The 24,848-nt window shown below is 45.7% G+C and overlaps 1 protein-coding gene across 1 annotated transcript in view; it reads right to left on the bottom strand.

The window, feature by feature from the left end:
• DLGAP2 (DLG associated protein 2) overlaps positions 1 to 24,848 on the bottom strand; it is a 192,625-nt gene that overhangs the window by 25,320 nt on the left and 142,457 nt on the right. The window contains exons 7-8 of the mRNA XM_046648454.1: positions 1,443 to 1,789; positions 314 to 355 (exon numbers count right to left, since the gene is read on the bottom strand). Of these exons, the coding sequence (XP_046504410.1) occupies positions 314 to 355; positions 1,443 to 1,789 (389 nt within the window). The remainder of the gene's footprint in view (positions 1 to 313; positions 356 to 1,442; positions 1,790 to 24,848) is intronic.

Consider the following 24,848-nt stretch of genomic DNA (forward strand, 5'->3'; position numbering starts at 1 on the left):
GTAACTTCAGAGCCAGAGCGACAGGCGCAGGGGCCCGGCAGCCCCACGTCCCAGCCCTGTGGCCCCAGCGAGTCTGTTGGCTGTAGCAAGTTCCTGGCCTGTTTTGTGCCCCATCTTTGTCCTCATCCGAGAGGGGCTAATGACACACCCTCAGGGGTGCAGGGTCCCTGTGACATGTGGGAGCACCTAGCATAGTGCCTGGCACATAGACTAGGACAGAGAGAGGTGACAAGAGCGGTTGTATGGAGAATCCAGAAAAGGGAGTAAAATGAAATTCATGCGTGCTTGGCTTTGCAGTATGTTTGGTACTTACATCTGACCTTGGGTATGGCTGATGCTCTGGGAATTCAGAATCCTAAACAAAACAATGAAGCCACAGTGTGGAGACCTGGTGCGGAGGCCCTAGACAAGCGGGCGGACTCCCCAACCTGCTCTCCCGCGGCCCCGTGATGCCCAGGACGGTGCTCCCCCGCTCACACCAGGACCAAGCACGCATGGCCTCAGCCAGGCGCCACTCGCCCTCCTCCCAGGCAGCAACGAAGCCTTCTGATTCTTAAGGCTTCCGGCTGACACAGGCTGAACGGAGGAGCGACAGGAAGCACGAGGTGGACCGTGCTCGGGAAAGACTTGGCGGGAACCCTGCCTTGCCAGGTCAACATCATCTTGCGGGGGAGCCACCCAGATAAACCAGGGTGCGCTGTGTCGGTGGGACAACTGTCCTGTGAGGTTCCTGGGTGGGGAGGGAGCTGGAAAGGGTGCCTGTTGCTCAGCTCAGAGGTTTCCCTTCCCCAACTGGGGACACGGGGTGGACGTGCTGAGTGGAGTTAGGAGCCGGCAGAGGGCAGAGGGGAGGCGGGAGGGCATGGGAGAAAGGGCGCTGCCAGGTCTGTATCTTGGGCAGATGCTGGGGCCTCAACAGAGGTGGTCAGCGATCGGTGGTCTGAAACCACAGACGCGGCGTTGGTGACTACAACCAACGCCCAAGAGCCCCCCGTGGTTGGTGAAGAAGCACCTTCGGGGGCCCCACTTGGGTCCCTGTGAGCATCATACCCTCCTTTGTACCAAACAGGCCTGTCTTCTCCACTTTATTATCAATGCCTTTGTCTCCCCACTCAACTGTTTGCCCGCAAGACTGAAAAGCTTTTGAAAAATCAGGTTTGAAGAAAAACCATCCTTCCTAAGCATCAAAATGACCTACTTCCACGCTCTCTAAGCAGCCAGTGGCCCCTAGAAATGCCCTGGGGTGGGGTGGGGGCGGGCAGGAGACCCGGGGACCTGAGCCGCGCAGACAACGGGAACCGAAGACCTTCTGGGCGCCTCACGGTCCGCGAGAGCCTCTCGCTTACCGCGAAGGACCCAGGGCTGCGGCTGGGTTGTGGCTCAGTGTACGCGATTAGCAGAGCCGGGCGGAGCAAGCGCCAGGGCGCGGCAGAGAGCGGTACCTGGATCCCGATGGAGGAGCGCCGGCTCTTGAGGAACTCCTCGGCCTTAGACGCCAGGATGGCCTTGTCGCTGGTCCGCGTGGAGCTGGTCTGGCCCTCGGAGGCGAGGCGCTGGGCGGCCGTCTCCAGGGCGAGGTTCATGGCCTTGTTGCTGTCCAGGCTGTCCGTGGAGTTGTAGAGGCTGCGGCCATCCTGCGGCCACGGGGACATCCTCTGGGCGCGGCTGTCCTGGTAGGCATCCTGGGTGGACTCGGTGCTGCTCTGCGCGGTCACCGAAATCAGAGGCTTGGAGGTGGTCCGAGGGGGCACGGGGGGCGGTGTTTTTTTATAATTAGTATAGGAGACAGCTGCAAGGAAAACAAATGTGCCAAGTCAACCAAGGCTTATTTCCCCTCCTCCCACGTGGAAATCTGGCCTACATCGTCCACGTGTTCATTCCCTATGACGGTCAAGCAAGTCTATGCCTGACGTCCAGCCTAAGAAAACAACGCAAAATACGGGGGAAGCGCTGTCTGCTCAGAGAGAGTCTACACGGATGTATTTATAACAGCGAAAGTGGAATATATTTGTAAAGAAAACCTGTATGAAAAGAGAGTTGAAGGACATAAAAGGGTTAGTCGTGGTCATCATTCAGGACAATATGGGGGATTGTCTCCTCTTCCACTTACCTGTATGTTCTAAAAATGCTTCTATTGGAGAAAATACATGTTATCAGAAGACTGGGTGTGCATTACTGTGTCTACACCGTAGAAGTCAACTGAGAAGGGACAATAAGACTCCAGTTCTGTCCCTGCCCAGGGCTCCTTCACCTTCAGGCCACTTCACCTCCTCCTAACCCCGCAGGACACACTCGAGTTCCACACACTCTGGTCATATAGTAAATCCACCCAAGAAAAATGAATGCACTGGGACATGAAATTATGTTAAATACTTCTTAGAAGCTCCCCAAAATTCCTTAGATATATTTGCCAGGCTCTGAGTGTTACTTATTTTTACAGCAAGGATGAACGACTCCTGGTACTCTGTGTTGACATGAATGGGTTTCCCATTTCTGGTGACTATTTTCCTTTATCTGGAGAGGAAGAACCGACAAGTGCTTCTGACAGTGAACCTGGGCGTCCTTCACCACCGTGCAAAGCAGACGCGCCGGCACGGTGCGCAGACGTGTGAGGGCTGTTGCCGTGCTCCGTGACCAGACATGCGCACGAGCTTCTCCAGGAGGGGCCTCAGCATCATCTGTGAGCAGAGACTGAGCAACAGTTTCCTTTAAGAACTTTCAGAAATTGTGCCCAGGAATCACCATCCTGCTGCTGTTTGTGGAAATACATCATTTCTGCTGTTCTGTTCCTGGGGGTTTCAACGTACTTCCTATGGCTTACCCTCTCCAATCATCTTTAATCTGTGCGAATGGACTTTCCTAAAAAATAAAACCTCAAATGTCATCGCAAATAAACATCAGCAAATAACAACAAATGAGTTCGTCACGTCAGGGCGATCTGAGTTTTAAGGCATAAAAATTGCACATGAAAATTTATGACATGTTTTAGAAGAAAGCATTGGAAAGAGACTCCGAGGGAGAAAACAGATGGAGGAAGACGGCTGTTAGAAAAGTGGGCTCGGAGCTCTGTCTACACCAGAGGAACATCTATAATCCTCTCTTTTTATTTTAAGGACATTTTTTTCCAGTGTTGATCAACCTCTAAAGGAAAATTACTGAACACTGACTATATTCAGGGCATTGTCCCAGGAGATTCAGAGTTTCCCAACCTCTGACACATACTGGTTGACGTCTTAGACGTAGGTGTGAAGTCCCCTTGACGGAGGCAGCCTGTTGCCAGCAGGAATAGGCGGTCCTGCCCCGGGCATGGTCCTTCTCTCCCCGAACGCCTCTCCCATCCTTCTCTTCCCCACCATCATCAGAACTCCAGCTCCTTTCTCCCTGAATTCCTGCCTTCGCCAGGGTGGCTTGAACAGCCTTATCCATGACCTGCCCCCCGCGCCTTGGTGTCAAAGTGGCTAAAATATTTTGGCTGGTTTAAGAAAGACCTTTGTCTCTGTCTGATTTCAGAAAATCACAGATGCATTCCCCTCCAAACCTCAGTCCTCCGGAAGATGCTCCTCCTGCCGTGCTGCGCTCTCCTGCCCCCACCTCTTCCTCTCGTCCTCTCTCACTCCCATGCCTTCACTCTCGCTAAACTTCAGAGACGGCCAGACCCTTTGCTCTAGTGGATTTTAAACCTTCTTCCCACGTGTCGTCAGCCTCTTCACCTCTCCATCACAAACCTACAGTCCCGGCTCCCCCGCCAAGCTCCCTCTCAGGTCCTCCCATTAGGTCCCCTGGATCAGCCAGTGGTGCTCAGCTGGGTGATCCTGTCTCCTCTCTCTCCCAGGGGACCGTTGGCCATGTCTGGGGACATTCTCGGCTGTCACACCTGGGGTGGGTGGTACTACTGGCATCTAGTGGGTTGGGGCCAGAGATGCTGCTCAGCATCCTCTGGGGCACAGTCGGTCCTCACCACGAAAAATTACCCAGCTCAGAACTGTCAGTAGTGCCGAGAGTGAGAAAGCCAAGGTAGGCAAATCATTTCATCTTTCTGGGTGGGACTCATTTGCTCCTCTGTGCGATGAAGGGACATGTGTGGGCAGGCCATCCCGTAATAACTGTCCTTCTGTTTGGCCATCAGCTTTGACGATTCCCTCTTCTCCGCAACCTGGTATCAGGATTACTGGTTAGAGTGCATTCGCCTGCCCTTCACAGTCGTGGCCCGCTTACATTCTGCTTTTTACCAAGGGTTTCTCAGTAGTATTTCATAGTGTTGCCCTCTCGAGGGTGTTAAGGGCTACATACACACAGGAATAGGAGAAGCGGCAGGTAAAGTGGGAAGGAAGCTCAGTAGGATGGAAACCAGGTGGTCGTTTTCATGGTAACCCATCGATGTGGTTCGTTTACTGAAAGAAGAATCTTTATCCTTTAAGAGCCTGTCTCCAGAGTCTACGGATCCAGCAGAAAGGAAGCCCAGCCACCCACCATGCTCTGCAGAATAACTGTGTCTAGGCGCTCTTGATAAAACCTTGCACCACAGAGTGAACTCTGCTTTGGTTCTCTTAAGCAGAAATATTGGTTCTGAAGAAATTTCATGTCCCAGCAACAGTGGGAGTGACGATGCAGGGCAACGGAAATACAGGAACATAGATGAGGAAGCTATGCCTATCTTAGCATAGTTCTGTTTCTCTTCACAGTGTTGAGATGAGTAAAAAGGTTACAATAAACATGCCAGACAGGCCGATGTTCCCAGCTGTGCTCTTCTCACCCATGATGATGCCACCCGCACAGGCACTGTGACGCCGCCTCACGGGCACATACGGCAGAAAGATCCCACAGGAAATCAAAGCAAACCCACGCAGCAAAGCCATCCTGGTTTGGCTCGCTAACTAGGTCATGGTTATTCTTAAAAGTTTCCCTTCACTCCTGTTCAAAATGAGAAATCTTACCAAACGGATCCAGTACAATTTAAAGAGTCGGAAAATTTGACAAAACAATTAAAACTTCCTCCCTGTGTGGATATCTTATAAATAAAAAAAATACAGAGTGTTATGATTTATCTCCATGATCACAGGAAATCTAATATCACATCTTCTCACCTTATAATGTGTTCGCGACAGCATGATAATATGAATTTGTAAATTGATTTCCTTGTAAAAATGTAGTTGGGCAACATAATTTCTTAACAAATTAATTAAAAAGGGGCCATCATTTCTAGAATTGACTTTACTCAAGCCAGGGAGGGTGAAACACAGGCGCTTTTCCTGGGTGACAAGACAAAGAGGTTATGCTGTTTTTAAACCTGTGTGCACGTGCCAGGTTCCTTGGGACCACTAAGTGGAAACATGCTCTGACGCATTTGCTGCGTCATTTGTCCAGAGCGGCATGGGTGGTACAATGTTGGTGGAACCAATTTCATAGCAGATCAGAGAGACTATTACTGATTGGCTTAATTGGTAAAAGTTATAGTTAGAACTTTTCTGGAAGAGTAATGTTCTTCCCCATGTCAGCAAAGCACAGATGTTGGAGTCTTTATTTAGGCTACTCTATTCTCCTAATAAACAGTTTAGAAAGTACATGCAAATGCATGTTTTTTTCTACTGCTTAAAAAATTCAACTGCTTACTGGCATTGAACCCATATAATCATTAATTTTCACTGTCAAGTCATTGATGGAGATTTTATAAAGATACACAGTCCGACGTGAGGTGTTGCTATGGATGCTGTTGCTATGGACGTTCCAAAAGCTGCAGCTGAAGGAGACTGAAGAGACCTTACAGCTTCTTTCATGTGGGACCAATGTCACTTGACCTTCAGGCATCATCTGTTGCTATAATACTATAAAATTCACTGGTTTCAGTGCTCATGTATCTAGAGCCTAAGACACTGGCTCCAGTGTGCTCACAATCTAATTGAAGAGATGGGCAAAGGAACCGAATATGCATTGGATTCTAGGAAAATCCTGAGAAGAGAATGACCCAAGAGTCAAAGGGAGGCGTCCCAGAGGAGATGGCCTTGGGGTGAGTCTTGGAGGATGGACCCAGCTGGCCCTGTGGGAAAGGATGAGTGGGGAGTCCCAGCAGAAGACAGAGCTTGTCCGTTCCACGTTTGGATGCAAGTGTGCATGGACTCACGGTGCTTGAACCAGAGATACAGTACTGAGTAGAAGAGGGGTCTAGAGTCAGTAGGTCAGTACTTACTGATAAAAAGACTCTTCTTTCACTTAAAAGAGACTCTAAAGTTTAATTTGATTTTTCGCCCCTGGTCCAGAGACTCTCATTGGAGGGCTAAATTGACTAGTTATACTAGTTTTTTGGGGATGCAGGCTACTATGTCTTTTCCTTATAAGTGTCATAGAGTTTTCTTCAGTTTATTTACTTCCTGGGGGAAATGTCACATGACCCTTCTACTGCTCTCTCCCCTCAAACGGACAGTCTGCTTTAATGTTCGAGCTCTCGCTTTGTTTCATTTCAGTGCTCTCATATCTTGACCTGTCGGCGCACTTGTTCAACTTCTTGAACACGACGCCGACTGTTCGATCTCTTAAACTCACTGCAGTTGACCTGAAATTACAGCCTCTTAGGACTCACAGACAAGGATGCTCACAGATCCCTTCCACCAAAATCTTTAGAAAGGGAAATTTCACACTTCTCCTCTCTGGTTCTGTTAGAGCTAAACTAAATTTTCCTTGTTTTAGACTTAAAATGACGTAATTGTGTGACCCTGGAGAAATTATCTTCTCTTAGCCTCAGTTTGCTCATCTGTAAACGGAAACACTCATGATACCACCTTATCTGTTGTCTCGAGAATCAGGAATAAAGCACACGAAGGGGCAGGCAGATGCCAGTGCTCAGAAAGGGTTTCTGTTACAATGCCGGGTATTTAAAACCACTCGCCATATCCACTCTCAACAAATAGAGAGAATAAACACCAACAGCAACCATAAACTTGGCACCACCCTTCATTTCTTTGGAGATTGTTACTAAGTTACCATATGTATATTTATAAGATACAGTTATGAGAAAGAAATTCTCCCAAGAGTGCATGCGTGAGCAAGCACGCACACGCATACACACACACACACACACACACAGCCACAACTGGGTGAGTGTCTGCTCTGTACCAGGCACCATGCTGAATGCTCTATACTTCATTCCTCATGTAAGCTTCAGAACATTGCCAGGCAGATGGTGTTTGTGTTTCCACTTCCCAGATGAGAATATGGAGGTTCAAATGGGTTTACACATTTTCCTGAGGTCAGCCAGCAAACCAGTGGCAGGGCTGGGATTCAGACTCCCGTCCAGTGTTGACGACAGCAATTCTTTGTTCCTTCTCTGACCAGTATGTAGCTCAGTCTTATTTATCATGGCCTGATCTGACTTTATTCCCTTTTAAGAGACAGCTTCCTCACCCGGGCACAGAAGCACATTGGGATCCTTGCCTAATGCAAAGTTAAATGGGAGAATCATTTATTGCTTTAGCAAGGATTTCCTCTGAATTATATCAGTTCCAGGTTTTCTAAAAAAAAAGGAAACCAAAATACATTTGGTTGGAGAAGAAATTTTAGATTGTATTGTTACTCAATGATCCAAATTGTTTGAAGAGACTGTTAACTCATGGGCTTAAGACCAAGAAGAGGAAATTAATTGTAATTATCTCTCAATTCCTGAAATGATAGAAACTAATGAAAATTATTTTGAGGAAAAAGGCCTTCTAATATTTGCTTACTCTCCTAATGACATAGTCCCTGGTTTACAGAAAGCTCGTGTGGGACCCAGTGATTTTCAAAGCATCGGCATCTCTACTTTGTGGTACTGTAGAAGCATCGTCATAGGGAGTATTTCTTCCCTCCGGCCAACGAGCATTCTGGCAGAGCACACAGGTTTTGCATCCTGAATAATAAAACTTTGCATGGGAAGTTTTTGTGCTCTTTTTTAGCTGAATAACGGTGATGTTAAGCTGCTCTCCCTTCTCAGCACTGACTAGCCGTCTGCATACAGAAGAGGAAGCAGAGGAGACGTTGTCACTCTATTAACATGGCCAGCGGTCACACAGCTGTGACAGCAGGTGCCAGGCCTAGCGAGCTCAGGCTGGTAGCGTTCTCTTGGTGCTTGAACTGAACAGGCAAAAAATTCTTCAACAAATATGGAAAGGATTTCTATTTATACAAAGTCTTCTTGGAAATAGCTACATTGGATGAACACCAAGTGCCAATCACTGTGTTATTTTGACATGGATCATTGTGTTTAATCTTCCCCCATCCTATGAAGGAGAAATGGCTTGGGCAATTTTCTCCCGTGTTCTGCAGAGGCTGTGCAAGAACTGCTCTGAGCACCTTACAGCAGAAGCCGCGGTGCTGTGACGCCTGCTCTGTGTGTCTGCCACCTGCTGGAGGGAAACGCCTCCCATGATGTCCTCTCAGACCTTCGGATGCTCTCAAAGACACTGGGATGTTTAGCTGAGGGGCCAGGGAAAGCTCTGGTGAAACATTGGAGGATTTCCCAGCCATAGGATCCAACCCACCGACAGCTCAATGGTGGGAAATATGTGCCTTGGCGGGACACTGTCAGCCCTGAAAATGTTTATCACTTTTCCATTTGGTTCCCTTTGTAATGGCCTCATGGAAAATCTAACACAGATTTAACAGAGATAAATAACTGATACCTAATGTTCTATAACAACACATTGGAAACAAGCTAAAGAAAGAAACAGATTTAGAAATTCAGGTAAAAACTTCTAGGCACCGTGATACCAGACTTGTTTTTTCTTGTCAGTGTAGAAGGCAAAATGGGCTTGTATCTGAAGACGCGGGAGAGCATCTAACACATATTTGGAATGCGCCTTTGGCCACTCCCCCCGGGGTCCTCTATGCAAACTACATGAATCCTTATGGGTTTCTGAACGGGGCTGTTTATAGCAGAACACTAAATCACGTTTATCTTCCTGGGTAATTGAACATTTTTGAATTTTATAATTTAAAAATTAAGACTCAGTTGTCAGTCTTGATGTTATGGTACATAAAATATTTTAGATAAGTAGAATAATTTCCCATCTTGTGGGACAGAATTCTACATTCCCAAATGACTCATTATGGCTAGAATTAGAAGCTGGAAATATAATAAAGAATTAAAACGATCATTCAATTGTGTTAATTTGCTGCCATGAATTAAAATAAACAGTTAAAGAAATTATTTTACACATTCAACAAAAACATTCAATTATTCAGTTGGATAGCTTGGGCGATAATAATTGTCTTAATTCTGTGTATGTGAATACACAGTTAGAATCCACTTATCAGAGCTAATCATTATTAGTCACAGGCTGTGTTCTTTCTCATTTTCTATATGCATGTCAGGCAAACATTAAAATACAATTGAAAAATTTAAATTTCATTCAGCAACATAATTCTATTGAAGTAGGTACATCTTCAAAAAGCAGATGAATCAACAGAGAGATTTCTAAATAATCATGAGTTATTTACATACAAATGATCAAATATGAACTTTGAAATAAAAACAATGAAATGATTACTTAATATCTTAAGGTGTCTGAAGACCTGAATACTCTATTTTTTTTAAATTGAGTCCAAGCAGGAATATCCTTCTGGTTTTAAAAGCCCATCACTGATTTCTTTTACCACGTGTCTAGTACCATGAAAATCCCTGGTGGTTTTTCAAGTGGCTTCAAAATTATAGGGAGAAAGGTTAAAATATACCTATGCTTTTGAATCCAATTACTGAGTTAGTCTGGATTTTGCTTATGTCTCAGAGATTAGATAAGTTGGTGACAGTCACCCCGAAAATAAGGGGGGTGACGGAAAGAAGCTGATCCATAAAGTGCCTTCTCTCGTGAGAACAGCGACACCAACGTAAGCCTCTGTTCCATGGAGAAAAGGTTAATTACGCTATTTAAAAGATGGAAGGAGCCATGCATATAATACACTCTAGCAAGATTTCTATAAAAATTGTATTAAGCCAGAAGTAGTGATGCTGAGAGGAAATTTTGCTCAGGTGGATTAACTCTTCTCTGCTAGAGCTAAATAAATGAGGCGAGGAAGAGACATGTAACAATGACTTTTTCAGATATATTTGGGGTTGAGTTAATCTCATTTGGAAGCCCTTTCTGAAGAAATTGCTCAAAGACCTGAGTCCAAATGACTATCGGGCAGGAAGACGGGAGGAGGTTGCAGCTGCTAATACTGCTGGCAGAGCAAAGGGAAGGATGGAAGCTTTATTGCACTAAAACTGGGCCTAAAAACTCGCAGATTTCTCTTAATGGTATGAGAAAGGTTATGTTCTAGACTGCTTGTCCAATAGCATAACTACTAGCCAAGTTTAAATGACTGAAACTTCTAAAATATCCAGTAAAAAATCAGTTCCTCCGTAACACTAGCCCCATGTCCACTGCTGGACAGTCACACACGGTGGATGGCTGCTGAACTGGACAGCACAGTCACAGATCCTTGTCGTCACCGCACAGTGCTGGTCTGGAACATTTTTTGCCATGCAAAGTCAATACCAGGACGTATCTACCTGTCTGCTCAATAGACATCGAGCAAATGAAATTGATCACAAGGGCTTTGCTTTGGGTCTTCAAGGTGTTGGGTTAGCAAAGCTATTGAAAGAGAATTTGGAGAAACACATTTTGTTTGAGTTAAGCTAACCTGAAAGAGATGAAATAAACTGTTGCCCAGTCTACACTTTTATATGACTGAGTAATCTCAAGTGTGAACACATCATTACTTTAAATTATCCATGTACACCTGGAATTCTGGACACCATTTCTGAATTCAACCCTTGGAAGTCATTTGCAAGCCAAAAAGGAAATTTAGAAATTAGCATGATATTGTATAAAGCACAAATGCGTAATCAAGATAAAATATATTTCAATCGGCAAGCATGGCCCTAACAGCCACACTTAAATTCATTGCACTCTCTTAATTAGAACTTCAAAGATACAGCATAAAAGCAATTACAGTAATCAAGCCACGAATGTCTAAATGAGAGTCTAGATATTGGAGAAGGCAAACTTTGAAGGCAAAAGACTCAACGTAAAAGATTAAAGCTATTTTGACGTTTTAATTGATGTTAGTCTCCAGACCCGAATGCAAATCAAACACAACAGAGAAATGACATCCCACGGGCGTGCACACAATGGTCTCCCCAATGTTACAAAAAAACCCTGCGGCCACCCAAGTTCTGGGGCAAAGACACGCATTTCCAATGTGTTAATTAGCAAGGAATCATCGTCTAACCAGCATTTAACTTCTTGTAGATGGTAAAATAAAGTGATGACAGCTGTTTCACTGTTTGAGACACTTTCCGTTTTCATTTTAAATACTTAAAAATCAAATTACACAATAAGAACTTGGATTTTCTGAAGAATAACTGAGAAGGAACCCACTTTTAATGACGTGGGTCACATAAGTTTCTAAGTATGGACTTCTGAAGCTCAAAGGGCCAGGAAGTAAACAAAATGATAATCCTCCACGGATTTCACTAACGGTGATGGCCCGGGCCAAACCTTATGATGATCGGATAACAAGATGAAACAAGACAATCGCATCAGCAGCACAGTGTGGTTCCCTCCCGAACGAACTGTTCAGTAGAACATGATTATGTCCCGAGTCTTTGAGAACGGGAAGCTTTAGACTGAGATGAAAAACTTTTTTTGAAAAGAAAGATTTTTTTCAGTGGGAAAGTTGACAGAACAATAACAGAGATGCAGCTAGATGACTCTGATCAACTTGGAGAAGTTCAAACTGTACGGCAGATGGCACTTGTCCAGTGTCTTCATAATCCATACGTGTGTGTGTGCTTCGTTTCACTTGGGACACGTAATTGTGAGTGAAGTTTACGTATATTCAAGTTGTCCTGGAATTATATCTTTACTATCAAAATTTGGGGGGGAGGGAGTCATTCTTAGGTGGTGTTTTGTTCTCTGACAAAATCACTGACTTTCACGTCTGCATATGGCAAATCGGGAGTGTATGGTTGTCGACCCACATAAGACAATAACATGTCTAGAATTGCTACTTGTCTTTATTCAAGGAAAAGAATGTGATCTCCCACGAAAAAATTCATAAGTGATAAGGCAAATGCTACTTAGAAGGGTGAAAACAACACACGACGTGTCTCATTTACACTTACTGATGCTCATGCTCAACTGGATACGACCTAAACACTGTCTACTTCTCCCTAAAGTTCCACGAGCAAGTTGGAAGGCCCCCAAACTTAGAATACGGACGACACAGTCCTAATCTCAAGGCAACTATAATAGAAAGGAAAACACAGTCCTCAGCCCCCTGAACCGCAGGCCCAGCATTCAAAGTGGCCTCTGTGCGCGTCTGGCGACAGTGACCGGTCAGAGGCTGATGTCAGCGGTGGGGATGAATCAGAGCTACCCCCACGAGGGGCCTCCTGCTGGACTTTCAGAACCTGCTTCAACCAACGTGCACCACCAGTGTGAGCTAGCCAAGCACCAACGACTTGCGTGGCCAGGGAGCCGGCGGCCATGAGGGAAGTGAGGTCGGGGTGGTGGCTCTGCCTGGACCTGGTGAGACCAGGGCTCTGTCGTGGCCCCACCAGGAGGAGCCGTGGGGCTTCGGGCACTCCTCGACCTTCTGCAAGAGAGACTGGATCACAGCTTCCTAACCAGACTCCCAGTCCCAGGTGAGGGCCAGACATGAAGCACACACACACTGATGGGTAAACGCCTGCTTTGCCCACTGAAATACAGCTGCTCCGAGTGCCCCGATAACGACGGTACCCTGAAGACTGAGAGCTCCTAACACAACGGAGACGGCTCCCTGCCGCCCCTGTAATCTCCAGGAAATTGTGTCCCTCGCTGGCCGGAGGCAAAGGGCACACCGAGGGAAAAGGTTGCGGTGAAAATTGCACGATGAATCATCCAGTAACTCGGCCTGGAGAGGGAACACGTTAGAAATGATACATGGACCAGAGCGGCAATTCACTGTGTTTTCCAGAAACTGCTCATAACGTTTTGGTTTGCCAGCTGACTCTCATTACTGTGTTCTACCCTGCATGTTATTCTTTATTAAAAAACAATCTGACCTTGACTTCTGGAGTTAGAGAAACAAATGATGCAAATTCTGTAATGAACTATGAAGAAATTCTACCATAAGTCCACATAAAGGACCGATTCATCAATTCATGCGTCCCCAAGTGTCCATTGATTGCCTCCAGCGAGCTTGGTGTTATCAACATTGCATAGAAGGTTTTATTCCCTAATGCCTCTAAACTCAGAAAAATCATCCACGGAAGGAACGCCATCTGCAAGCCAGCAACAGAACTAACATCTTACGGTAGTTCAGAGAGAGAAAAATCCTTTTCGTTCAGCAATGCATTCTGTTTTAATTGTTTTCATTAAAAAAATTGACAAGTAGTTATTTAATGTCTACTACACACCAAACATGATTCCAGGCACTGAGGGTTCAGCAGTGAGAACTCGGCCTCCTGGTGCTTGTCTTCTCCTGGATGGGCGGAGAGACACAAAACCCAATCGACTATGACAATATACAATCGTGCTCCAAGACGGCAGACCTGAGGGGCTCAGACAGACTCCAAGAACTTCACAAAAACGTTTAGAAAAGCACCACGATCTGAATAAATAAAACATGCTCTGCTCTTTGGCCTAAACCTGGGGTTCAGTTTAATATCCAGTTAGCACCAGGTTAGTGGAATAGTGGAATTATTTAAAAAAAAAAAAAAAAGGAAACAGAAACATTTCTAAGTTTCACACCTCATGTTACTGAATGTAGGACTGGGGCAAAAAGCCAACTTAATCCTCAAGGGAAACGAGAGAGAATTACCAGGCAAATGGCGCTTGGAAAAATGGACCACATATGTTGGCGTGTTGGGCCTGCGGGGTGGGGCCCCCGAATGCTTGGCTGGGTTCCACGAGCAGCTCTCCTGGAAATGCTTCTTATCAGAGCTTAGAGGCCCATCAGTGTCTGCCCGGAGTGCAGGCGGGAGCCGGCTGTGGGGTGTTCACACATGGAAGACAGTGTCTCATCTTTTTCTTTTTAACTTTTCAAATTTGCTTCTGGGGGCTGGTCCCGTGGCCAAGTGGTTTAGTCACACTCAAGTTCACACTCCGCTTCTGTGGCCCAGGGTTTCGCTGGTTCGGATCCTGGGCGCGGACACGGCACTGCTCGTCAGGCCATGCTCAGGCGGCGTCCCACATACCACAACTAGAAGGACCCACAACTAGAATATACAACTATGTACTGGGGGGTTTGGGGAGAAGAAGGAGGAAAAAAAAGAAGATTGGCAACAGATGCCAGCTTGGGTGCCAATCTTTAAAAAGATTTTTGCTTCGGATGGGCACAAATCTAGATGGGCAGAAATCCTGAGAATAAAAACAGAAGCTCTTCTGCAGCCTGACGTTGCCTCGTAAACCAGACATCTTCCCACATGACTCACCTCTCAGGAGAAGGCTGCCGTCTCCCCAGCAGTTCTGGAGATGGATGCAGTGAATGGAGGCAAGAGAGCCACACGCGGAGGCAGCTGGAGGCCAGGAACCCACGGCCGGGGCGGGAATGGCCGTGGCAGACCATTTCCAGGAGGAATGGCCGTCCTGCCTGCCAAGGGCTGCGGCTACTTCTGCTGCCCCCACCTTCTGGAGGAGCAGCCCCGTTGGGGCTTCCTGGCCCACGTTGTATCCCAGGCCTACACATCTCTTTGATAACGGAGCTGAGGCCTGACTGATGACCCGGGGAGCTGGGCTCCCCGATCAAGAGCTTGAGCTGAGCAAAAAGCTGCTCTCGGCCTGAACTCTCAAGTGACCCCCAGCTGCTGTTGACATGGCCATTCTCATATCTGTTGACCTGAGGGCCACCCAAGGAAGACCTGTCACACGGAAACGGACAGATTCCAAGCATTTCAGCCACATACTTGTGTCCCGGGCTCCTCCGGCTCCAATTCTGGCCTTCTGTGGACAGTAGAATTTGGGGAGGAAAAAGATGGGATCTGAGTGCAGAGAGTCTGCCGACGCTGTCATCTCCAGAACGCGGACCTTGGCGATATGTTTGAGAAAGTCAACGCATTTTTTTGTTAGCACTATTGCCCAAAATACTCCCTGTGTGATCCCAAAATTGTGCTGAGTGGGATTTTCCTGGTCATGGATATTGGAGACACGCATTTGAAGCCACATTAATAGTTCCCATATCTACCCCGGCCCCAGTATCTCCGCTTCAGAGATCCTCTGTCCTCTGAATCCAGGAAATGAAGGTGCAGACTCTCGGAGCATCTTTTGAAAAGCACACAGTGTCTGCCCCTGAATAATCCCAAATGCCAAAGTAATCCATTTCTTTTTAGTACCTTTTTCCAGATAGTATGCCTTTTAGAATACCCTCACGGAGAAAATTAAACCTCAGTGTGCAAGAAAGAACGTGTGGGAGGAAACTCCTGTGTCCTTAGAGTTAAGATCTACGTTCTAAGTTCATGCTGTAAATATTCAGAAGAGAAAAGAACTTGGACCATTGTATGAATCATAGAATATTGTGTAATAACTCAATACTAATTAGGAGAAGGGATTAAATGTTAACCAGCAAGTCTTAGTAGAGAAGTATTGAACATGGTGATTATTTATCTATTTGCATCTATCTGGAGCTTCTAAATCTACTTCAAATCCTGTTTCCTTTCATTTTATGAAGCATCTCTATGGTATTTTACAGACATTAGGCACAAAATAAATATTTGTGGATTTGATTCAATTGGTTATGTGATTGATCAGAATGGCTGTGAAGGAATGACCTGTTATAAACCAATAAAGTGATAAAAGCAACGTTCTGTTAGAGAAAGAGATCAAAGCACACACAGACAATTACAGCACCGGAAATGGAACCGTGCCTCATATTTCCCACGTAGGACTTTTCTCCAGGAATTCAATGAGCCTGCAGTTGCCTTAGCTAATGAATCTTTTCATTTTCATTTATCTCACTTACTCTCATGGTAATATTTGACATGATCAGTCATTCCATTCTTCCTTCTCTCTTTGCTCCTTGGCATCCAAGAAACAATAAATGGATAAACAGAGGTATAAATATTCCCCATGATAAATCCACTGGGATTTTCAAAGCTCTCCCATTACTTGTGTTTAAAAAGCGCAGCAGCACGGTCCTACGTCTTAATGGCTATGACAGGATGAAATCAATTCAGTGTAATTAAATATTTTAAAGAGAAATGCTTTACACAGAGGAATATATGCTTCTATTCTATGTCACTATTTCCTCACTACATTTTACTGTCATTCTAGAGTTTTAGTAGAGAGATAAATTTACAACCCATCTCCTAAAACCATAACCCAGCCATATATGTGTGTAGCTAGGACTCCACATTTTCGGTGTTTGAAAAGGATTGAAAGATTAGTCTCAAAATAATCAATCTCATTCAATCTCTTCCTCCAGACATTAAATGGAGTAAACAAAATTCTGTTTTAGCCCCACACCTCTCCTGAAAATAAATGATAAATACCCAGAAGTAAGTTTGGGTTTTGAAAAGCTCTGGTGTCTTTCTAAAGGCAAAAGGAAGTTAGTGATGCAATTTTTTCCTCGCTTTAAAAAAAAGTGTTTTTGAGATTTGTATATTTAGCTTTTGGACATCTTGAATTTCAGAGAAAGGCAGTTCCCTCAAATTCAATTTACATGCCTGAACAGTTCTCGCTTTCCCAGAGAATCAAATTAAATTTTGAAGGATCACAATGGTTTTGCGATTAGTGGGCCACCAAGGACCTCCCTTCCGGAAGCGCGTTCAGACACCATCTGTGGAAAACCTCTGCTCTTGCCCTATGCTGCAAAGCAAATCTTTGAGATGTTATTTGTATTTTTCTCACAAGCCTTCCCATTTCCAGTGAGCTCTGGGGTTCCTCTCCTCAGAGATTTTGCTGGGGGAAGACAACTCCAGGATGCGCTCGCCTTGACTTTTGTGAAGGGCTGAACTTGAGAGAGAGACTGCCCAGGGGTCAGGGAGGAGGGAAGAGAACAGAAACCCGCAGAGAACGGTGGCAGCCAGGAAGAGGGCTCTGTGGTCGCAGAGCAGCGGCAGTGCTGACGATGCCCCGGTGAAGATGCAACAGGCTTGAGGGGGCCCACGCAGAAGGGGACATGGAGACCGCAGGGCAGCTGGTGACCATGAGCAGGAGGTCCCCAGAACCCCGGATGCCATGTGGGAGTCCTGGTGTTGGTAATGCCCAGGGCTCAGCCCCAAATGACTGAGGCTGAATTTTCCTAGTACGCCAGGCAGGAGGCATGGGGCCCTCAGGACTGGAACGAAACTGACTTAAAGAAAATAAATTAATGTGTGATTTCTTGCACACCTAAGTTGTAGATGATCAAATCCTATGCCACACGGAACATCTGACAACGCAGTGGGTCCTCACGAATTGGTACTCTCCAAAGAAAGAAACCCGAAGAGAAAAAAGCTCAACCAGATGTTTGAGATAATAGCCAACATGGCGGGAGTTTAAACATTGAATTTTAAATATTAAGTTAGTGCAAACTGTTCATGTAAATGGGTTTAAATATTTTATGTAACTGTAAATTCTCAGGTCAATCATTCATACACTCAACACATATTCACTGAGTCCTGCATAGGATGGGTGTACAGACTGGGAGATGAACTAAACCCACACTCACGTGGAATGCATCCACAAGCACCTTGAGCGGTTGTGGCTCCCGGTCAACACTACGGATGAACTACATTAACTAGAGATAAATGATGTCCTGCAACTACAGGTCTGTGAATTGTTTTGGGGCAGAATGTGCCAGTCTGTGAGTACCAGCATAGTTTAGTAATAATAATGGGATTTGTGATTTCCAGCTGGTTTCACTGGAGCCTACTGGGTGGAGACTGGTCATTTAGCTGAGGGTGCCCATGGAGCAGCTCACCATAAGAGACCCCCAACAAGAGCAGGCTTGGGCTCCCTGGCACCACAGTGCTTGGCACACATGCTGGTGGTGACTCGAGACCTGGAGACAAGGCACGTTCCGTGCGAGTAGCAATGGGGGGACAAAGAAACCCCTCGAGACCTCTGCACCCCTTCAGGTACCTTTGTTCCCCTGCCACTGTGCACCGTGTCCTTTGATCCCCAAGTCTGACCCGTGTGAGTCCTGAGTCTCTTCAACAAAAGAACAAAAAGGAAGTTCATGTGTGAGGAATTCAAGCCCCTACTCTGTGCAGACACCGTTCTAGAAGTTTCCCATAGAATGTTCAACAACGAGTTGCCTGCTCTCACGGTGCTTACATTCTGGCGGAAGGACACAGTAGACAAGAGGGTAAAAACTGACTAATTTCTGCTACTGAGATCAACCATCCACGAGAAAACCTAACAGGGTGAATACTGAATTCCTCTGCTGCTCCAGGGGGTGAAATCTTCCTGTGACGCCCGAGGCTGGCGTGCGGCCCCAGAGCAGGGCTTCTGAACCGTTTTTGTGTGATGACCCCTTTAGCAGGATGGTGAAGGCTACAGCCTCCTTCTCAAAATAATGGTTTAAATGTGAAGAATAAAATGCAGAGGATGAAAAAAATTACATCAGAACACAGTTATCAAAATGTTAAACATTTTTGTGATAAATATGTATATTAAGGCAGTAAATAATGAGGTCTGGCAGTGGGACTAATAGCTGCTCTAATTTCAAAGCAATGGGCATAAACACTGCCTTGAAACCGCTTCAGGAACCGTGCAGGGATGATAAACCGTCCCGAGTTCAATCTGATGAGTCATGGACACAGCTAATGGGAATGTGTTTTGTTGTCTACATTCATAACGGAAGGAAATTTCAAAGTTAGAAGTTAGTAAAATAAAGATCCACTTTTTATCCCATCTAAGTTCTTGCAGCCCTGAACTCTTGAATATATTAGGGGTCCCCTAGGGGCCCGTGGAGTCCAGCATGGGGACCTCAATTCTACAGCAAGTGACCTCTGCTGAGAGAAGGTCTCCACTTTCCCCGTTACGGTCTCCTGCAGGGCGTTTCATGCGGACCCATCCAGGCGAGGAGGCGACCTCTGTCCCTGGAGCACATGCCTTTGACCCCAGCAGACCTTCCTGCTCCTGAGAGCCAGCAATCAGGATGAGCTCCCAGCCCTGAGGCTCTGCTCCTGCTGAGGTCTCGGGTCCTCCCTCAGCCAGCTAATTACCTCTGAGGTTCTGATTTTGACCTCTCCCTTGCGTCTCTATGGTGACAGACGCTGGCTTTTCCAGCTCTCACCCTTGGTTCTCCTTTCTGGACCAGAATTTCATTTGCCCTCTGGCTCCACTCACTTCTGACAGATCTGGCTAACTGGTCACCACCCAGGGTCAACCCAGTCCTGCCTGCTGGGACGCCATCTCAGGGACGGACCGAGCAGCCAGGCTGGCTTCGCTTCTCGGATGTCCATGGCTCAGAGGAGCATGTGGTCCCTGGAAGGTAAGTAGCATTTGCTGCCTTGGGGCTGAGCCTCTGCCCCACATCCCACAGGGAGCCCATTGTCCTGGGGGGCCGGCTCCCAGGAGGCACACACGATCTGTAACTGGGATATTCGGCAACCACTTCCTGAAACTAATGGTGGTGATTTTTTTTTTTTAACTTTTAGATACCTGATTGATTGTTTTACAAGTGCAGCTTATCCACATCTGTGACAATATCTTTTATTTTAATGAACCCTCTCCCACCCCCAGCCACAAGAAGGAAAGTTTCTGATCTATCTTTTTCATGTCAAAGTTTGCCGGAGTGAAGGGCTGCTGGTGAAAATTCTCTGAGTAAACAGTCTGACCATTTTAAATATAAATATAATATAAATATAAATATAATCTGAAGAAATACTCTCTGAATATATTGTATAATTGGGCCCGTCCAGAGAAAGAGAACCAAGAGGATGTATACCTACATAGAGAAAGAGATTTATTACAGGCATTTGGCTCCCACAACTAGGGAGGCTGACAAGACCCATGATCTGCTGGGCCAGTCGGCAAGCTGGAGGGCCAGCAGGGCTGAGGGTGTGTGTAGCTCCAGTCTGAAGGCTGACAGGCTCGAGACCCCAGACAAGCCAGTGTTTTAGTTCAAGTTCAAAGGCAGGAAAAAGCTGATTTCCCAATCTGAAGACAGTCAGGCAGGAGGAAGCCTCTCCTGATCATGGGAGGGTCAGCCTTTTGTTGTATTCAGGCCTTCAACTGACTGGATGTGGCCCACCCACTTTACGGAGAGCAGTCTGCTTTACTCAGGCTACAGATTCAAATGTTTACTCATCAAAAAACACCCTCACAGACACACCCAGAATAACGTTTGACCAAATATCTGGGCCCAGTCAAGCTGACACATAAAATTAACCGTGGCAGGCATCAGACTTGTAATTTTCCAACATTCCTCAGTGTAGCGAAACCTTAATCTTCAACCACCAGTCTGAAGCACAAATTGACCGACCGGGTGAGACAGTAAAGGTGAAGGACGCGCAGGTGGCAGGATGTACGCTTCCCTCCCATCTCTGTACGACACTTCAAGGATACATTTTATAAAGGGCTAATTCCCCAGAATTTAGAAACACTTAACAAGAAACCATTTGGTGTAAGTCCAAAAATGTCACATTAAATTGTCTGTTTCTTGGAACCCACAAGCAAAGAAAGAAAATTGGAGGTTACAAAAGTAACAAATGAATTATAATTTTTGAATGCATTTTAAAGATGGTATATGTGAAATTATTAAGTCCAGATGATCAAGAAACTCAAATGTGTCTACAGGACTTTATGACCACATCCCTCCCATTTTCAGTGTTAGTTCTTATTCCACATCACTGCAAGGAAAGAAAACTAAATACTGACACTGAGGGGCTGGATTTAAAAGCATTACTACAGTTTTTTTGTTTTTTTTCCTGAGAGCAAAAGTATTTTATTTTCAATGTTCTCAGATTATTTTTATAATGTCATGAATTTAGATCACTTGTTTTAATTTAATGCTTTTTAAACTAACATATTGTAAAGAATAAAAGCCATGGTGTCAATGCTTCTTGTAAGTATTTATGAGACAATGTAAATATATACAAATAGTAAATACAATTCTCCACTGTAGCCTGAATTTTTTGGCATCTAATATCTCTATATCTTTAAAAGAGAAGTATATTTTAAAAATAAGTGAAAATTAAGATTTTTTTGTTTTAATACATATGTTCTTTTGTTGGATTTTTCTGATCAGGGAGTAGGCAGGGAAGGAATTTATGTTGGCACCTAAACTAATTAGGTAAAGAGTGAATCAGGGAAGGCTTCCTGGAAGAAGCGATTCCTGCATTGAGTCTTAAAGCATAGCTAGGAGTTAGGCAAGAAACCAAAGGAAGCAAATTCTAGGCTGAGCAAATAGCGTGTGCAAAGGCACAGAAGGGAGAGAATTTCAGGAAGAGTGAGTGTGGGGGGCGGGGAGGGGGCAGTGAGAAGGTGGCAGGAGCTCTGGCTGGGTCAGGTCATCCTGGGTGTGCACTGTCACGTGGAGGCCTGCAGCCTGTACTTATCGGTAACAGGAAACGAAGAGAGGGTGCCCTGCAGGTAGTGTTGGATCAGGCTGCATTTTTAGCAAGGAAATCGGCAGCAGTGTGGAGGGCGTGATGGAGAGCGATGAGAATTCCAGCCAGGGGACCAGCTGGAGGGCCACGCAGAGATCCACGTGAGTGTGACTCGGGCTGCAGCAAAGAGAGGTGACGCAGGTTGGGGCGGGATGCTGATGGAGGGGGCGTGAGAGGAGGAGGCGACAGGACTCGTACCTCTGCAGCATCTTGAAGTCTGGGGAGTGACCCATTCCTTCATCCATTCCTTTATGCTGCACGCAGTTGTTTAGGCATTGGTTGTTTAGGTTATAGGTTATAGGTTACATGATGTTAAACGACCAATTCCACTGGTTTACTTCTCCACGTGTTAAACAATTATGCCTTATAGTAACTGATCACCTTGCTGTCTTGGTGACACAGAATTTCCTGCATGGATCTCTACTAACTCTCCATCCACCTGTACCCTCTAACTGTACTCCTATTTGAGGTGAGAGATCGAGTTACAGGATAAGTTGCAGATATTGTAAAGTACAGGAATCCTGGACTACGAGTCAGGAATCTGCGGTTCTAGTTTCAATCCTATTACGACGAATTGATCTTGACAATGACAGAATACACTGGAAACCTCATGACCATCAGCGTTTACACTCTTCTCCCATTCTATGTAAGTGGCCATTTCTCAGAGAGGGACATGAATTACGTGAAAACAGGTGGTTCTGAAGGAAAGAGCAGGCTGCACACCTGGGGAGAATCTTCTGAGCATGTTTGTCCCCACCTGAGCAATTCCATCTCACACATGGAGCTCCTTGGACAAATCGACTACTTGTCTGCGGAGCTCACTCTTTCTGAGAATTAGGAAGCCCATTCCACCATGTTTATTCCAGAGAGGTACATATTTTACTCTTAGGAATCGCCACTGGACGCTGGCTCACTCCTACTCCTTCTTTACACTCAGTCCAGGGTCTCCTGCCCCAACCCCCACACCGCCCCCTATCACTCCTGGGGGCCCCGCCTGCAGTCAGGTAAATTCAGGTCTTACTCCTCTAGGCTCAGGCCCCTTTCCGTGTAGTTTCTCTCACTGGTCCTGAGGGCGGAGACTGTCTTTCATTCACTTATCTTGAAGGTCCGGAGCATAAATGGATAAGGCGGTAGATGATTCTTTGATTATAGTTGAAAGAAATCACGGGCAATTAAAATCACACGACTATTTTTTATCTTTTAGATGTTTAGGCTGCGTATGCTGACTTCTTCTAAAACGCAAGTCTGCACGCAGAGGAGAAGCACCAGGTAGCATTCCTGCAAAGACCTTTTCCCACCTTTCAAAGAGCTCAGCGCTGTGGTCAGACTCATCAAGAGGCAGACGCCCGAGTTGTGAATCCGTCTCTAAACTCCAGGCACGGGGAACGGGGTCCTTTAAAGACATGACCAGGCTCCGTCTCAGGACAAAGAGCTCCAGGGCGGCCTTCTCAGGGGTTCACGGAAACCACCACTGTTGTTGTTTTCTGAGGAGAAGTCCTCACGGTGACCATGACAACCACGGGGACATCTTGGACCACTTGGCCATTTGCTAGGACGTTTCCGGGCTGACGTCATCATTTTCCTGTTGCCTGAATGACAGCATAGATTGATGCGGCGATGCAGGGCAGAGCCAGGACTCGGGCAGTATCTGACCCCGGGAGAGCTTGGAGGAAGAGGCTGCCCTTCGTCACCCGGCTCCCACCTTGCCACAGGGGACACCCGCCTGGCGGCCTCCACTGGACTTGTTTGACATCATCAGCACGAACTTGAATTTATTACAAGGATTAGCTTAGCATGCCTGGGAGGGTAACCGGCTCCCCGTTCTTCCGTCTGTCTGCGAGTAGATCAATGTTGACATGTGGCCTGGCTTCAGAGAAGACTTCATTCATTCATTCATTCATTCATTTATTCCCTCATGCACTCAACCAGTATTTGTTGAAATCCTATTATGGTAGACAGACTAATGGCTCCCCCAAATGTCCACGTCCTAATTTCTGGAACCTATGGCCATGTCACCCTACATGGCAAAAGGCACTTTGCAGATGCGATGGAAGTTCAGGGTCCAGAGATGGGAACACTACCCAGGATTGTGACGGTGGCCCAGTGTAATCACCAGGGCCCGATATTCGCAAGGCCAGAGGGGCAGAGTCAGAGAAGGAGATGTGACAAGGGGGACAGTCGGAGTCACGTGGCCAGGAGACCAGGAAGGCAGCCAAATTCTAGAAGCTGGAGGCTATCTTGGAAACTGTAAATTATGATGTACCCTAGAGAAACAAGTCGCTATAGAAATATGAACAATAAAATAAAAATAAGTTTATGGCTGTTTCCTCTGTCAGGGTTTGTATGGATTTTCCCTTTGTTTTAATGACTTCTAGAATCAGCTGTGACATATGCTGAGAAAATTTTTGACCCAGAGAAAAATCATTATAATCTTATTTTATAGCATTTTCCTCCACGATATCAATAACGCTCCCTCCCTGGGAAAATCGGGCGAAATGCATATTGAGACAAGTAAATCTATCTGATAAATCATTTCACAGATGAGAAAGAAACCATGTGTGAAATGAAAGTTAGATGTTTTCAAAACCACTTCACTTAAGGAGAGAACACTAATCAATATGCAGAGTTCTCCGTAATGAAAGAAACAGCGGGGTGGAGAAACGCTTCTGCTCGTGGGTCATCCTCCCTGGCAGTGTATTCTCGTCCTGTCGAGCTCCCTGGAGATTAGAGAAAAGGGGCCTGTTTCAGCTGAATCACCACAAGCCTTTAAGGACCGAGGGATGAACAGCTGGACTCGAGTCCCCGAGACAAGCACAACCTTCGCTGGCGGCATCAACCCACCCAGGTTTAAAACCGAATGCCTGATACATATTTAAAAACTCTTAACAAACCTTTCATGCATATATTTGATATTTAATTATTACTAGATGAATATTAAAATTATATATTTGCATTTATACAAGGTGAGACAATCTAAAAACACCAACTTCTACTTTTCAAGCATGCAAAAGAGCCCCCATATTTAAATAAATCTTATTCTTCAAAATCATGTGAATATTTCTTGAAAATAACTTTTTTCAGATTATTTTCAAGAGCCAGTTTTAGAACCAGAAAAGGAGATCAATTTGTCAAAATCATCTCTCTCTCTCTCTGTGCAGGTGCGCACACACATCAACAAAGGACAGCTATTAAATGTTAGTTTATGATCCTCCAAATGTTTTGACACAAAATTATGAAAATCCTGTTTTGCCTCAAGGACAGGATGCTCTGAGTCGAACAGGAAGGTCAGGTCTGATAAGGAGTAGGTGTTCACAGCCGG

The sequence above is a fragment of the Equus quagga genome, chromosome 22 (genome assembly GCF_021613505.1).
Source record: "Equus quagga isolate Etosha38 chromosome 22, UCLA_HA_Equagga_1.0, whole genome shotgun sequence".
Classification (NCBI taxonomy): domain Eukaryota; kingdom Metazoa; phylum Chordata; class Mammalia; order Perissodactyla; family Equidae; genus Equus; species Equus quagga.